The 16741-nt window shown below is 38.6% G+C and overlaps 1 protein-coding gene across 1 annotated transcript in view; it reads right to left on the bottom strand.

Moving 5' to 3' along the window:
- The window catches only part of PDE3B (phosphodiesterase 3B), a 49746-nt gene that overhangs the window by 10238 nt on the left and 22767 nt on the right, over window positions 1-16741 (bottom strand). Inside the window, exons 2-9 of the mRNA XM_053392238.1 lie at window positions 14709-14759; window positions 9996-10244; window positions 9352-9491; window positions 7320-7426; window positions 5611-5815; window positions 4987-5063; window positions 3769-3869; window positions 1507-1644 (exon numbers count right to left, since the gene is read on the bottom strand). Of these exons, the coding sequence (XP_053248213.1) occupies window positions 1507-1644; window positions 3769-3869; window positions 4987-5063; window positions 5611-5815; window positions 7320-7426; window positions 9352-9491; window positions 9996-10244; window positions 14709-14759 (1068 nt within the window). The remainder of the gene's footprint in view (window positions 1-1506; window positions 1645-3768; window positions 3870-4986; window positions 5064-5610; window positions 5816-7319; window positions 7427-9351; window positions 9492-9995; window positions 10245-14708; window positions 14760-16741) is intronic.

Raw genomic sequence — 16741 nt, 5'->3', positions numbered from 1 at the left:
ACGTTAGGATGTATAATATAAATAAACAATGGAGTGGATAAAGCTGTTAGGTCTGCATCCCAAAAAGTATAAGCACTAGCAGAACAGGTTTTCTCATTCACTCCTCAACGTAGCAAACCCCTCTTCCTCAAAAGCTGCTCCTGAGGGTGAAGAGCCTCTCTAGAATATGGGATGCGGTATAGGGAAAGGATCAGTGGTTCACCTTATGCAAGCAGATCAAGCTATGGATATCTTAAGTTAAAGCCTAATGCAATTTTACTAACCAATTATTGAGGTTTTCTAACCAAAGAGGTGTAGTTATTAATTAGTAAAAACCATCTAATTCCTGCTCTCTAAAAGAATTCTGTGTATAATTCACAAGAATGTGTGATATTTATTAGGCTTACATGCAACTATTTATATTTTAAACATTGCATTGAATCTCCTCTGGCAACTCCCACTCCATTTTCTAAGCTCCTGACTACAGTATGGCAGAACATCTACATGAACATTAATGAAGTTCACTGCTAACCAGAGCTCTCTTAAGGCAATCTGGAGCTCTGACTAGGAAGTATATGGTGAGGGGAGAAAAGCAGAGATGAATCTGTTCGCTCTGCCATCCCCTTGTTTCATTCTGCATCCACTACATCGTTAGTAAAAGTTTCAGTGATGCAGAGTGCTTTCAATCAGCTTGGGCTGGGGGCCCCCGAAATGGACTTTGGACATGCCTGCCCTATCTGGACAGGCTAGCCTAACTTCTGTTATCTATGCTCTGGTAACCTCTAGATTAGAGTACTACAACGCATTATAGGTGGAGCTGCCTTTGAAGACAGCATGGAAAACTGCCGCTGGTGCAGAATTTTACTGGCTGGGGTAAGACGGGCTGAACAAATAGCACCAATTCTATCTCCAGGTGAACCAACCCACACCCTGCATTCTCCACCCAAGGCGCTCTGAGGTTCCATCTCTGAGGAAAGTGGGGGTGGGGGGACAACATGAGAATAGGCCTTCTCAGTGGTGGCACCCCAGTTTTGGAACGCTTTCCCCAGAGGCATGCCTGACACCTTCAGTGTCTGTTTGTAGCCGCTAGGTAAAAACATTTTTATTTGCCAAGGCCTATGGAATTTAATTCTCTGCATATTTTTAGTGGGGGTTTTATTATTGTTTCACACCTATTTTTTTAATCTTTGTTTTTGTATGTTGCTTTGATGTAATTTTTTGAAAACGGTGACAAACAAATAAATAAATCTCTTGTCTTCACAAGTATAGGAAGCTGAATGTTTACTATACACAGTTCCAGAATGCATTCTTTTTTAATCAAAGCTTAAAAGTAGGGTTGCTACGGGACAGGTTTGTCCCTCCCCGCTTTGGGGTATTTCAAAGTTCTCTAACTGCAAAACAACATTTCCTACATTGAACATTTATCTACATGTAAGCTTAGAAAAATAGCATAATTCTATAATAGCACATACAAAGCCTAGAAGGTGTTCGTGTGTAACAAATGACATATATCTAGGAACAACCAACCTGACTAAGGATTCTTCCAGATTTGTCTCCCATTTTTTCAACAAGATCAAATATTTGGAAATTCCAGTTGTTCATCTTCTCCATTAATGAATCATGGTCTTCTGTTAGAATCAGTTCTAATGAAGGAGCTTTCTCCATCTGTATAAGAAAAGTATAACATAAAAATACTAATTTATTATATGCATTTAGTTTTATATTTAAATAAGTCCACAATCTTCTGAGGCTAGTTAATGTAATCACTTTGTCTGTGATTGGGCGTTGATAAACTTGATCAAACTAGGTAAGATAGTGTATACAAAATAAGATTTATTTAGCAACATGTATATCCCACCCATCTTCCATCATCCAAGGGAGCGTACATGTGGTGCCCATATGGACAACCATCCAGGCACTGACCAAATCCAGACCGTCTTAGATTCAGCAAGGTGGTTGCCTCCTGATACTCTGGGGCAAATTTATGTAATCTGAAGCACTAGGTTTTTAACAACCACAGAATGATTACTTGCTGTGCAGGAGCAACTGCCCAAGATCTCTGGCTCAAAAAAAATATTTCACGTCACATCAGAATAATGAACATTTGCCAAATCTGTGGTATCTAAAATAATTTCAGGAATCGCTCTATTATCATAATGCGTAAAACTCTGTTAGCCTTACTTTCCCAGCAGAATCCCTAAAATATTCGCTAGTCTGCCCCATTCGTTCAAGCAGCTATTCTGACTGCCAAATTGGGCTTAGAGGAGACTTTAGCACAGCACAAAACTGTAGTAACTCTTGAGCACTATTTGGCAGCTAACATCTACTCTTGGCTGTTCAAGAACCTGTGGATCTAGTACTTTATTTTTTTATTTGGCTTCTCTCTTGTTTCGTTTTCTATACCCTCATGCTCATATCCATGATGCAGATGGCACTGCCAAATGAGAACTAACTGTCCAGCAGTGATCTTTGCCTATGTTAGCAATGCTAGGGCAAAGACTAATATGTTACAAGAACTAGTACTTCTTTGCAGATACTGATATTTGTGTAAAACAACATCATTAATGATTTTATGGGAAGATAACTATCATATACTTAAAAGGAAATTGTACTTCTTGATCATGTTGACTTTTGGTATGAGTGTATCTCTATTTCCACTCGCCTCTGCTTAAACTGGAAGGTGAGATGGATGTGGAGCTAAGTCTTCCCTTTTCACTTGCTACATACAATCCTCCCTAATGGGCACAGGTTAGAAAGGGGGGGACTGTACCACAGCAGGCCCAATAGGAACCTCATGAACACAGCTGTCTTCCTGTCACCATCCTGGGTTTCTGCTGGAGCAGAACTGTGGAGAAGGGCCAAAAAAGAAGTATTTGCTCCATCAACAAAACATAAGCAGATAATATACTATTGCTGTAGAAAAGTGCCTATACGGGGCATCAATGATATAATATGTGTAGAGTTTGGAAGAGCTCAGAGATCTAACAATAATTGTTGATGAAATCAGGAGGAGGAGGAGGAGGAGGAGGAGAAGCAGAAGCAGTAGAATTAGAATTAGAATTAGAAGAAGACGAAGAAGACGAAGAAGACGAAGAAGACGAAGAAGACGAAGAAGAAGAAGAAGAAGAAGAAGAAGAAGAAGAAGAAGAAGAAGAAGAAGAGTTTTATACCCCACCTATCCCCCTAACGGGACTCAAGTCAGCTTACATATGAAAACAAGAATCACTTAAAACATAGAAAAACCAACCATTAAATTACAGTTAAACACTGGCAGAATTAACACTATACAGAATCAAAGAATTGTAGAGTTGAAAGGGACTGCACGGGTAATCTACTCCAACCCCTTGCAGTGCAGGAATCTCAACACACAGTACCCCATCCAATGTGAAACCATACTGGACCCTGGTTAGCAGTTTTATTGCTGCATAAAATATGTTTAAAACAAACCAAGTATTATAATAAAAGAACAATAATAAAAAAACAACATCTCAACCATGATTTTGGTTGTGCCTGGTGATCACTTGGAGAAGTCATATCTCCACCTGTTGGGTATTGGAATGTAGAAAATAAAAAGCTACTTTATGTTCTGAATCCTATATTTATCATGCACTTAACCCATGTTTTTACGAAGTTTTCACATTTTGAAAGTTAATTCTAGACCTGTTCAGAATATTGTATGTGAAGCATTGATGTTATAAAACAAATTAAATATAGCACGTTGCAATAAAATAGTACGTCTCTATTAAAAACATGAATTGCATCACGGTATTACTGCAATGATATGCTTACATTAGTTTGATCCATTTGATGACTGTGATTTTCTGTATCATCCTGCTTTTTCTCTATAAGGTGAGCAGAGTCTTTTGAAATATAATTATTTGCATCTTCACCTTAAGAAATGTAAACAATACAGTGAGTTTAATGTAAGTAAATTTAACAACAAAAATTTTGTAATGCTTTATTTGATTTTTTTTATGGGAAGCAGCTCATAAAGGTAAAGGTAAAGGTACCCCCGCCCGTACGGGCTAGTCGTGTCCGACTCTAGGGTTGTGCGCCCATCTCACTTAAGAGGCCGGGGGCCAGCGCTGTCCGGAGACACTTCCGGGTCACGTGGCCAGCGTGACGAAGCTGCTCTGGTGAGCCAGAACCAGCGTAGCACACGGAAACAGCTCATAGATGGGATCAAATGAATTTTAAAAATTGTTCTTATTAAGTCTCAGCCACAGTTTAAAGACCAGCTTCATCAGTTCCTCCCTGAACTCCCAGCTATAGGAGCTATTCAATTAGCCTGTGAGAGAGCCGCTCTATGTGATCTGCTGAAAGACTGGCAACTTTAGGCTCCTGCACTCCTTGGAATACTTCCATTCCAGCTTTTCATTACAAATATTCTATAGCTAAGTTTGCTTTTCTCTTCATCCTTCCCAATGCCACTCCCTTTAGTTTCATGCTTTTAGATTATAAGCATGCTACAAGCACTTGGATTGCCATTCCTTTTTTTATATAATTATTATTAATTATATCATAACAATATATAGCAAACACCATTATATGTCAAACATTCTTGCTTCTGATACAAGAAAACAAGTGAAATAAAAAAGAAAAGAAAGGATATGACAAATGAAAACGGGAGAGGGACAACATAACAAAAACTCTGTAATACCATGAATAAATCAAAAGGAAAAATATAATCATTTACTTTGTCATTCCAAAAATGTGAAAATAATGACATTTGAAAGTTGCTCTGGGAACTTCTTTTGGCTAAAGAGCAAGATAAAAATGCTTTGAAGAACTACATAAAATAGTTGTCTTACTTCAGACATGTATAGCTGTATTTTTTTAAGTATGGCTAAAGTTGTGGCAAAACAGATAAGAATATTTGCACACAATTTTCATATCTGATTGAAGTCAAGTTCACTATTTCAACAGATCTGGAATATTTACTCTTATTACAAGTTCATGGGGGGGGGAATGAAACAAAGACTATATAGTTGTAATTCATAATCCCACCTGATTTTTTACTCTGATGTTCTGTAGCAGATTCAGATAATGAGGCTGCAACAGACTTGAATATCTGTCGTCCGCAACTTAAGAAAAATAAAAGTTATTCATAATTTCTATTAACAATTTTTTAATACTTTTCTTAAGTCTTGTGTGCATCCATTAAACCACTGATAGAATATAATTGAAGCAGCTTTTATACAGTGTTCACAATCATGCAATTTTAGCTGTATCCAAGAAGAAGGCTTAGAGGTCCAAGACTCTTTTCTACTATTTTTTTTGTCAAGTGTCAGTGTCCCACAGAGATTCACAAATGTAGGTACAAATGTCTACAAAACAGGAAGTTTCATAAACAGCAGTCATGCAATCTTTCCTCTTACAGCTGGCTGCTAATATATAGATCACCAGGGTGGAATGATTATTTAAGGAGGAGGAAAAACAGCCCAAAAATGCAAAATATTGAGAGTGGTGAGAGCACAACTCAAGTATTGAGATAAAAGAGTACTTAAGAAGCAATTAGGAAATAATGGCCCCTCTCAGTCTTCTACCAAAGAAATATCCAAGACAGTATATGATAAGAAATTTTATGCTGATGACACATGAATCACTGATTAAATAAAAAGAGAACATTACCTACTACATGTATAATGTGAAGATGTTCTAAGTTGTTGCTGATAATCTGAAGAACTAACTGTGCATCCCACAGATTTATGCATATTAACACTTGACTTAGAAAGGAAATCAGCGGTATCAGGAAATTCTACAGGTGACCGGTGGTACACACTTGACAGAAATCCATTACTTGATGAGGCCACAGGACTTAGATTTGGAGAAGTTCCTAAAGGAAACAGAGGCATAAAATGTTGGAAGTCATAAATATATCTTAAAGTGCAACTTATGCATATTTAAGAACAGTGCCTTAAATTTTCCAGAAAATAAAAGATGACAGACAAAAATGAAAATGTATCTTATCTCATAGCTCTTGCAGATAGCATTATCACACATACACTGGAAGTAATATGCTGCAGAATCTCTCCGTTGGCTATTGCTTAACCAAAAAACTTAGCTTCGCTTCTTATAGGGGTCAAGCAGATGTCTATGAGAAGCCCAAATGCAGGACACGTTTCCTGCTTCTAATCACCAGCAACTGGTATTCAAAGCCTTATCCTCCATGAATCAGACTACCGTAATTCACCTTTAAAGCTGCTCAAGCTGGTGGCCATCACATCTTGCGGTAAAAAAGTTTGTAGCTGAATTGTGCACTGTGTAAAATAGCATGTATTTAGTCTGCACTGCATCTTCTGACATTCATTCAATAACCCCTGGTTCTAGTACAGTAAGAGAGAAAACTTACACCAGGCATAATTTATACACCTCTATCATGTCTTCTCTTACTAGCCCTTCTTGCTAAACTAAAAACGCACAAACACTGCAACCTTCTTTCTTAGATGGATTGCTCAAGTTCCTTGATAATTTTGATTGCAGTTTTCTGCACCTTTTCCAGCTCTACAATATAATTTTTGAGGTGTGGTAACCAGAACGGTAAGCAGAATTTCAACTTTGGCTGCTCTATTGATTTGTAGTTGCTTGCTACACAATGTGGGTCAACCCTACTGCAGCCTGGTATGCAATTGGTAACATAGGTTTCTGGATAACTGTCATTATTTGTAATATGCAGGACAGATATTATACAAGTGAGACCTTCAACAAAATGTTGCAGTGTGAAGTCTTCTTGTTCAGAGTTCCAGCCAATCGGCCATGCCCTTTTCTCTAGTACTACATTCCACTCCCCACTCTCATCCAATGTTTTGCCCTCTCACCTTCCCAAAACAATCAGCATTCCATGTTGACTGCTAATTCCTAACTTTGCTGTTGGAGGGGCTGTTTTCCCATTCACGGTATTTTGCATACTTCTGCAAACCTTGGGGTTTTACCAAACATGCTGATACCTCCCTCTTGTTCATGAGCAGTGACATTTGGCTACACAAGAATGGGCACTTGGATAATTTTATCTATTGATATTTATTTATTAAATTTCTATACCACTCTTCATCTGAGGATCACAAGGCGGTTTATAATATTATGAGTTTGCTATTAGTTTAGATGATGATATCCAGTGTCTCCAAGTCATTTGTAAAACATGCAATATCATATATGAACAAGCAACTAGGTAGATGCTTAATGATAGCATGCTTATGAAAATCTTAACAAAATGAAATAATCTTATGTGAGATTTATAGTGCTGTTATTTTTAAAAAATCAAATTGCTCCAGATACACTTTCACAAATTATCTATCACAAAATATAAATAATTCTAAAGTAGTAATATGCTTTTATCCTACCAGCTCGTCTGGAGCCTGTATTATGAGTCAGGGTCACTGAAGATGATCTTTGTTTTGGTATTGTCAACAGGTTCATGTTGAAAGGCCCATTTGGATAAGATCCTTGACTAATTCAAAACAGAAAAAAGTATTATTATACTCAATAAAAGGTAGGTACACATATTTTAATCTTCTAATTAAAATGTAAACAATCAAAGCAAAATTAGAGTTAAATGCACCCTGTGAACAAGGATCTCTAGATGCAAGTACATAATCAACAGCTATAATAAAGAGCACTTAAAATTAGGAGGAAGCCTTCAAAAAATTAGTGATCTTAACCTGCATAAGTCTTCTTTAAAAACATACTTAAAATTTTGAACAGAAACATTGCCAAGTATCTAAGATGGCAATCACATAAACCTGAAATGTCAGATACACTGAAAACAATGTCATCCAGCTCTCCAGAGTTACCAGGAGTGATATTCTGGTAACAGAATGCTCCAACTAGAATAAAGTTTTATCTAAAGGATTTAACATGAGCAACACCAGAACTTAATGCCACTTTTAGCAGGTCATCCCAGAAAAATGTGAAATATGACACTAACGTATTTGCATCAGCTTCCTCCTGCTAAAGATTATTTTAATCTGCAGTAGCACTCTTTCAGAACAGAAATGGGCAGAACAGTCCAAACACCTGATCTACTGTTTTGAAAGGAGTTTAGATGGAGCAGAAATGTCATTGAGAGTACTCAGTGGAAACCCCAAGATGGAACACTTTGGGGACAGGGCTGGCACAGCATCTACTAGACCCTGAGTCAGCCCTGCTACCTACATGATGGCAACAGGCCTAATCCAGTAAATGGCTATTTCCCCCCTCCCATTTCAACCCTGCACCTTCCTCCCTGGGCAATGCTAGCAGTGCTGCTGTGGATGTGGCACTCCATCAAGCCCCTCCAGTGCCAACCAGGGTTTAGAACTACAGTCTAAATTGTTCTTTCAGTTGAAAAATCTTGTGAATAGGTCATTCCATTGCATATTTAGCAAGATCTTGATCAATGCTATTGGTGCTTTATTCAATACATAGCATTAAGGAAATATACTTTTAATTTCTATGCTCAGTACTTTTCACCTTTGATAACTGACTATAAACTGACACTTATGTTGCTAAAGCATGCCATCTGCTGTTTGAAAGCTTGAAGATACATACACAGCACAATATTTAATATCCATGATGTCTAATCCCGGAAGCATTCAGAGCCTGCTATTTTATTTTCTGGGTGGAGAAAGCAATTTTTAAATACATTTTGCATAAACCTCAAACAGCAATTTCCTTCCCTTAATTTTTTTATTTATAAAAATATTTATAGACCATCCCTCATATAAAATACCAGGGTGGTGTAGAACAAAATTTGTAAGTGCAAAAAACAAAACAAAACAAAAAACCATAAAAATAATACAGAATGATCAATGAAGAAAAGAACTTCTCCTATACAGTATATTTGGTTCTCAAGGTTAGGAACAAATTATTATCTGCTGTAATATTTGAAAAAAGTGTAAAAACTGATCTAGTTACTAACTACAATACCAAACAAGCAGAAAACCAATAAATCTGTGATGATTAATAAACATAGAGCAGTGTGTTATTGTCAGCCACTCCTGTTATATTACTTTCCTATGTTTCAGCCCAAGAGAGAGATGGATGGGTGGATCTTCTTTCACTATCTCATAAATGGTGACTATACAGAATGTTACAATTTATCTTTCATCGTAATTTCCTTTAGAATCTTAAGTTCAGAATTAGTGGTTGTCATCAAATATTAACTGCATATCCAAGTGCCATACTTCAAATATCCTGGATGAACAAAGCTATACAAGCATACTTTATTAGTTTTAAACATTTGATTGCAGCACTTACGGAAGATTAATTCAATTCAAAATATTTTATCTGAAAAACATCTTGTCTGTCCTTCTTCCGATCCCAACGCAACTTTTAATTTCAGCACTTAAGAAATACCTCATAATACTGTGAATTCTATAGTGATAAAATATTTACCTTGAAGAATTATACTCATGATGCAATCTTTTGCCATTATTGCGTTCCCACCTAGAAGATGGTTCCATGGGCAGTGAGACCAAAGTTCCTGAACTCCGCCTTAACTGTGGTGTTGGTAAGCTATTTCGGCTGTTTAGCCCCTGTTGAACAAGTTGATAAAGTTTACATTTTTCTGATAAAATAGCTCTCTTCCACACTTCTGTGGTAATATACACTTTTACTAAATATAAATATTGCTCAGTTTAAATTAAGTCTATTACGCTATATTATAACTGGCTGAACTGATTTAACTTTAAACAGCTATATAGAAAAATAACAGCTGAATCCTTGATAAGTGTCTAGCTCTTTTGTACCATTTGCATTGCTACCTATGTTTCCTAAAGGAACGGTTCGCAATTATAATAATAATTCTATAGCATAATGAACTTTTGGTAGTGAAGCCTCTGACACTGCTTGGCTGAGCTGGAAGAATACATAATATTGTTCAGTGTCTCAATAAATTAATTTTTTTGTAACCTAGCATCTAAAAGGAATAGAAATTTGTCAGTTTGGATAGAATTAACTATAATTCACACTAGAAGAATAGGAAAATTACCATATGGGGGAAATTGCACTTAGAGGTATTCTGATATATATATATTGACCTTATGCAGTTTACGGTCCCCTCTTTCAGATGAGTCTTCCATTTCTGGACAGGGATAAAAGCCCGGAAAGGGGGTAAACATGTTAGCCTTTGGCCTGCATGAGCCTGCAAAAGCGCTTATCAAGCTATTGATGTTTCGGAGGGAAGAAATCACATGTGGAGGAAGGACTGGATCATTCAGAAGGTCAGTCATCATGTTGCGAGTCTCATTTAGTACTGAAAAATCAACTCCGGTTCCACTGCAAGCATTCTAGAACAGAGAATCATGCTGTTAGCTATCAACAACAAAAGGCTTTTGTTATTGTAAGGTCAATTTATCAAAATATTAAAAGAAATTGAGATGTGGATTTCAGTAAGATGCACATTAAACTGAATAATAATGCTCATCTAAGTATTCTGTAATATTAAATTAATTAATACAGACCATTTGATGTAAGGTCATTTATTTACAATTTAGCAGAAAAATAATTTCAAATTGTACCATTTATTCCTTTCTCCACACATAGATTGAAGAAAGGGTGAATAACCTGCAGTTTCCATGCAATACATGCAGGCTTATTACTTAAAAGAGTTAACAAATCTCCTGCTGTTCTTTGTTGAAATAATACCAGACTCTGAGCCTTCTTTCCTTGGGGGCTCCCCAGCTGGTTCTTCCCACCATTCCTCTGAGTCCAACCAGTCTGAGACAAGGGGGTACTACCTCTAGCACTGAACTGTCTGGGCAGTTCTACTTGGAGTCTCTCTTTCGCCTTTTCAAACTGAGTCTTTATGTCTAGGAGGAAAAAAGAGCCCAAGCCTGATCCTTCCATAGTGTCTCTCTGGTGCAAAATTGCAAAACCGCATTACAGAGGGAGAGTGAAAGAGAAAGAACAGGAGCAGGCAAGCCAAGCACAACTGCCTCTACAAAGTCCATCAAGCCTAGAGTACAGCTTTCAGAAGTGCAGAATACAGAAGTGTTTCCTTCCTATTTCTGAAAAAGAAAGGGGTAGAAGAGAGGCAGCCCCACCGCGTAGCCTTTCAAAAAGAGCCATTTTAAAGCCGGGCTCTATGCAGAAGGCAGAGTACATAGCGGTTTCACTTTCTGGAGGGGAAGGCTCAACCTTTCTAAATGCTATGACTGAGTTGGTTAGAGGGACAGAATACAGGAAGGAAACAGCTAGTATAGCAAACACAGAGTGGCTAGCTTGATTTGCATTCTTTCTCATCTCTTCTTCAACCTAATCCACACCACAGGTGGCTAGAATAAAGTCAGAAAAACACACTCAAATCCAGCCAGCCTTCAAGACAGCAGAGCAGAGATCATCTCCTTTCCAGAATAAAGAGAGGAAAGCCACAAATAACTATGGTAGCCAAAAGAGGTAGGGCTCCTCTTTTGTGTAAAAGAGGGAATTGGGGTGCATCAGGTGTTAGGGGAGAGGTAGTACCTCTGGTGGGGGACACATTATTCCTTCTGGGATAGTTTGTCCACCTTTGGTCCCCACTCTGCACTCAGCTCTCACCTGTGGCTCCTAAAACCTGCCAGAATGCAAAAGCAGCCACACCCTGGGAAATGGCTTTGAATGGCAGCTAAACCAGGTGAGAGGAGATGATGGTTCTCAAACCCTCGGTGAGATAGGGGCTTCCCCTACATGCAAAGACAGGCTCCGGCAGATTGAGTGGACAAGACCAATAGTGGGTCCAATGGTCAAAAAGGCAGTTTCTGCATGTGCTGTAGAGGAAGAGAGGGGCAGATGAGACCCGTCAACCTGGGAAGAAAACCCATTTAGGAACAGGAAAACTCTGATCCTAAACCTCTGCTGCCTTGTGGGACACCTTTGGAAGAAATGGCTAAGGAGTAAACCCTGTCCAAATTCAGAGTCCCTAAAGACGGTTGGGTGGCACATTGTACACCCCATTCCAGCAATTCCTGCAGCCAAACTATTTTTTCCCCTTTTTTTCTTTTTTGAGATTTTCAGTTAAACAGAAAACAAACCAAAACAAACAGTCAAAAACTAAAACAAACACTCTTAACAATCATTCTTTGGTACCATCATCTTATTTACATTGTGTTGCATCAAGCCTTGACTTCCTTCCTATCCTGTTGCGGTTTTCTTGGTATACTTCTACTCTTACAGTTTCTGTTCCAATTATGTACACGTCACAAGATTTATGTTAAGCCTACTGTAGTTTTTAAATTTCTACAATTACTTTCAATATATGTCACAAATTTACTCCATTCTTCAATAAACTTTGTACCTTCTATTTCTAAATGTCTTGCTTTCCTTTCCTTTGGACCACATCAACAAGGCCTTTTCGTCTGAGCAGCCCAGGACCTCCATACACACTGCCCAGGCTTGTGCCCAAGGGAGGTCACTTTGGTGCTGCTAACTCAGAGGTTTTACTTCACCCCCAGAGGCGCACTCCACTGTCTCTTGAGACAGATGGTTGCAAGAAGAGCACGAAGAGGGAATTTCAACATTTGTTCTGGGTTGTCCTTCCTCCTATTCCAGGGAGGGAGGAAGAATCAGCCCCATGCTCTAATCTGGGGGGGGGGGTTGAAATTATTTTAAGTAAAGTTCTACTCTGAAGGATGTATATTGGGATCCTCTCTCTCCCTTCTAAGAAGGTGTTCACAAAAATGAGTTGTCTGGCTGGTTGCCCAGAGGGAATTTTCATTCACCCCAGGCTCCCAGATGAATGGTTATTTGCTAGCCTGGTCTAAGGCTCTCCAACTCTCTATATTCCTTTTGTGGTTCATTATGTTCTCCTGGATGGAGAAGATGCAGATAGGACTCAATATTCTCTTTTTTTAATGTACGATTATGCCCATTGTAGGCCTGCCTGTGTGCATCCCTACATGATCCTGAAACTACAAACTAATGATTGCCTTGATGTTTGCTTCTGGGAAAAACAAAAGATACAGACTGATTTTTCTTTTAAATCTTAGTACAGTACTAGTTCTGCCTCTTTAAACATTTTAAACATTACATAATTATTATGGTGAAACAGCTGGCCTACGTACATCACCTTAATGCCCTGCCTTATGAGTGTGGGATGACAGTTCTTAATTCAACTGTTCTTCAGGTCTCTGATCAGGATCAAAGGTTGCAGCCAAACCCTGGAATTAGGGACTAATTAACAAGTAAGTTTACCTTATTCTGGGCCTATAGTCTATAAATATTCACTCCCATCTTTGTGTTCGAAGCGGGGGGAAAGTAAAACGACACACCAGATATGTGCATGGATCTCTCAACACACACGGGGTTGGAGACAATTTATTGGATCAGAGATGTGGTCCTGGGTGAGAGGAGTGCAATAACTTCTATAACTTAACATATTTTATTCCTAGTACATTAATTCCTTGTGAGTTAAATGTAATATCTCTATTGGACAGATGAAAAGCCCACCTGCGTCAAATGTTGTGAGAGGCAAGAGAGCATTACCATCTCACACCAGACACTGAATGTAAATAGGCTAGGACAAACCCAGACCTGCCCTGGGAAGCCCAGACTTATCTGGCTATATATCATATACGAATAACCATTTCTAAATCAGTTTACGCCATCACATCTATTTCATAGCCAAGTTTCCTACAACATACAGCCAAGTCCTGTGTCTGGGGCGTTTAGTACAATTTGCAGAAGCTCTACTCTACTGCCAAGTTAGAAGAGAGACTTTGATTTCTGAGTCAAAACTACTGGTTTTTTTGGCATGGATCTTATGCACCTCCTTAAAATATAGCTTACCTGCTTATTGCTTGGGCAAGTATATGACAAAAGAACTCTCCTGCTCTTTTTATTTTGAATGCAAATCTATGCTGCTTTCATGAAAAGCTGCACCTGCTGAAATCCTGCTCAGCAATTAGAGATGTAGGAACCCTGTTCTCTTTTGCATTTGGTAATCCTAGGGGAGATTATAACTTCTCCCATCCCAGATTAATGTCTGCTCTGGATGGGTTTACACAGCTTAGGGGTACTTCTGTATCCATTATTCTCTCTTGAGGCTTGAGTGGCCTCAGTGGCATGGAGTACCTCCCATCAGCTGCACACCTAGCTAAACGCTTATCTCGACTGGAACAGCCTTGCTTCTGTTGTCTATGTTCTGGTAACCTCTAGGAGAGATAGCTAATGGATGCCAAGTGCAACTGCCAGCTTCCAGTCTCTAACCACTTAGATCTTTGAGGCTGGATGCTAGGCCTAGGTGAAAAAGGGAAGGACCAACACATTTTCTGGATTGTCAGAAATGTCTGCACATTCTGGAAGAGAGAGAGACTGTAACGGTCAATGTACTTAGAAGAATAATAACAGACGAAAGAGATAAGAGAGTTTTATGAGGATGAGTGCCTGGAAGAGTTGACATAAATAAATCACAAAATGCTTCTACATGAAATAGCAGAGGTGAGAACAGATAAAATGAGAATGCAGAGCAAATTCAGAGATGCAGTTCAAGCAGCCTTGCCAGAGAAAGTGCAGGAACTATAGCAGTTCAGTTTAGAGGTTCCAGCTACACCTAAGAACCAATGTGAAACTTTTGAAAGTCAGTGTAAAATCACTGTTTAGAGAATCACCACACCAGTTTCTTGGTTTGGATGGAGCAGTAAATTATGGCTTGCTCAATCCAGGAAGTTATTAATTAATTGGAACACATGAGGGGGGAGAGAGGGGAGGGGAGAGGTATGCTACCCAAAGACTTGATTGTGCAATATCATATACTGGTTATATTTAGATATACTGACCTGATAATGAGGTTTATACCACTGCTTTAAGTCCCAGTCCCAAAGGATCATCTGTAAGACAACAAAACTGGAAGTTATAAACAAACAATAAATATTTTGCAAATAGAACACTTGTTACTATCTATCTAAATGACTAGATTAACAGTATAGCATTCAGTTGCTGTAGTTACACTCCAATAAGCATAACCAAGTGAAAAAGGAACTGTACGTAATGCACTTAAGTCTGCTTAGCACAGTTATTGAAACTTAATTATGTGGTAGTAGCAGTATTATTATTATTCCTCTTCTTGTGAGTTTCCCTATTTAATGTGCCAAACGAAGCTTTCAAGTATTAGAATACAAATTACAGCTATAATTAAGATACTTCTAACCCATCAAAAGATACAGGCCCCAATTTAGCAAGAGGCAATCACCTTAGGACACTTCCAAGAAGCTGCTGCATGAGGGAGGGAAATCCCCTGCATCCTGCAGCCCTGGGAAGAGAATCCAAGCACTGTGCTCATAAAGTTCCCTCATCTATTTGCCCATACTGAAAGAAACAGTCCAGAATGTCTTCCTCAAACCGGATAAAGGAAAACTACACAGCTCTTTTCAAACTTCTGCTGCATGGATTATTTGATTTCATATAATACTTAATTACTTAAAATTCCAAACTATATTAAAAATTACAGTATAAATTGTTGACAAAAATGTCAACATTAGTACACTTGGATTTTTAAAAAATATTTAGTGCTTATAATCACTAGTCAGGTGAAGAGAATATATCTCACTTCAAGGTACAAGTCATTCCACCATGATTTAGCCTAGACAAGTTAAGAGACGACTCAAATCCAAATGAAGGAAAACTCTAGTTGAATGTAACTGAACACTGGTGAGGGCTCATCATTGTGCCTACCTAGTGGCAGTGAAGGCAGCAAATAAGGCATACTTTGCTGCCTCCAATGCATTCTCATTTGAGCTGTCCAACAGAGCCTTTCCAGGTATTGTGGAACCTTTTATAGTCTGGCCTGAAGGTGACAGAACAGATGGTAGCTCCCTGTGACTTGTTTGCAAAGCTTTTTGAGGATCAAATTGCTTGCATCCACTGGGACCCTGACTCCACTGTTACAGCAGATGAATCTTGAGAGGTGCCCAGAGCACTGTCTAGTCCTGTTATGTTGGATGAGTTTCAATTAGTAAGGCTCAAGGATGTGTTCAGAAATACTCTTTTAACATTTTACAACATTCCACAAGGTGGCACTCAAATCTAAAATCTTAAGAGAAGTATTTTTTAATGCAGAGCAGCAGAGGCAAATTGCAGATTCAATGCACAGTACTGAGTATCATTCACTATTGTAAGATTAGTAAAGGAACCCCCTAAAGTCCAGTCAAAGGTGACTATGGGGTTGCGGTGCTCATCTAGCTTTCAGGCCAAGGGAGCCAGTGTTTGTCCACAGACAGCTTTCCGGGTCATGTGGCCAGCATGACTAAACCACTTTTGGCCCAATGGAACACCGTGACAGAAACCAGAGCGCATGGAAACGCCATTTACCCTCCCACCACAGCGGTACCTATTCATTTACTTGCACTGGTGTGCTTTCGAACTGCTAGGTAGGCAGGAGCTGGGCCAGAGCAACAGGAGCTCACCCCATTGTGCGGATTTGAACCTCCAACCTTCTGATCGGCAAGTCCAAGAGACTGCCTTTGACTGTATGGAAAGCATTTTTTAATTTTATTTTTTTGTTATAGATACTAAGCAAGATACAAATAGGTCCAGCAATGTTGCATGCCATTCAGCAAATTTTTTGCTCCTTCTACCTCCTTCATACAAATTAATGATATGGACTCCATGCCAATGAAGATTACACGGGAACAAAGCCCTGAGATATTTTGATGAAGGGTGGTGTATCATTCTAATAAATTAAATAAATAAATAAATAAATAAATAAATAAAAGCAAGGTCCCTTGTCACCATTACTGTTTGTTGGAATCCATACCAGAGGCATTAAGATCCAATCCACTTCATGTGGCAGACCTGCAAAAGTCTTGCAGAA

This window comes from Podarcis raffonei, chromosome 1, assembly GCF_027172205.1.
Source record: "Podarcis raffonei isolate rPodRaf1 chromosome 1, rPodRaf1.pri, whole genome shotgun sequence".
Lineage (NCBI taxonomy): Eukaryota > Metazoa > Chordata > Lepidosauria > Squamata > Lacertidae > Podarcis > Podarcis raffonei.
Note: the sequence above shows the minus strand (reverse complement) of the source record. Positions and strands in the feature narration are given on the sequence as shown.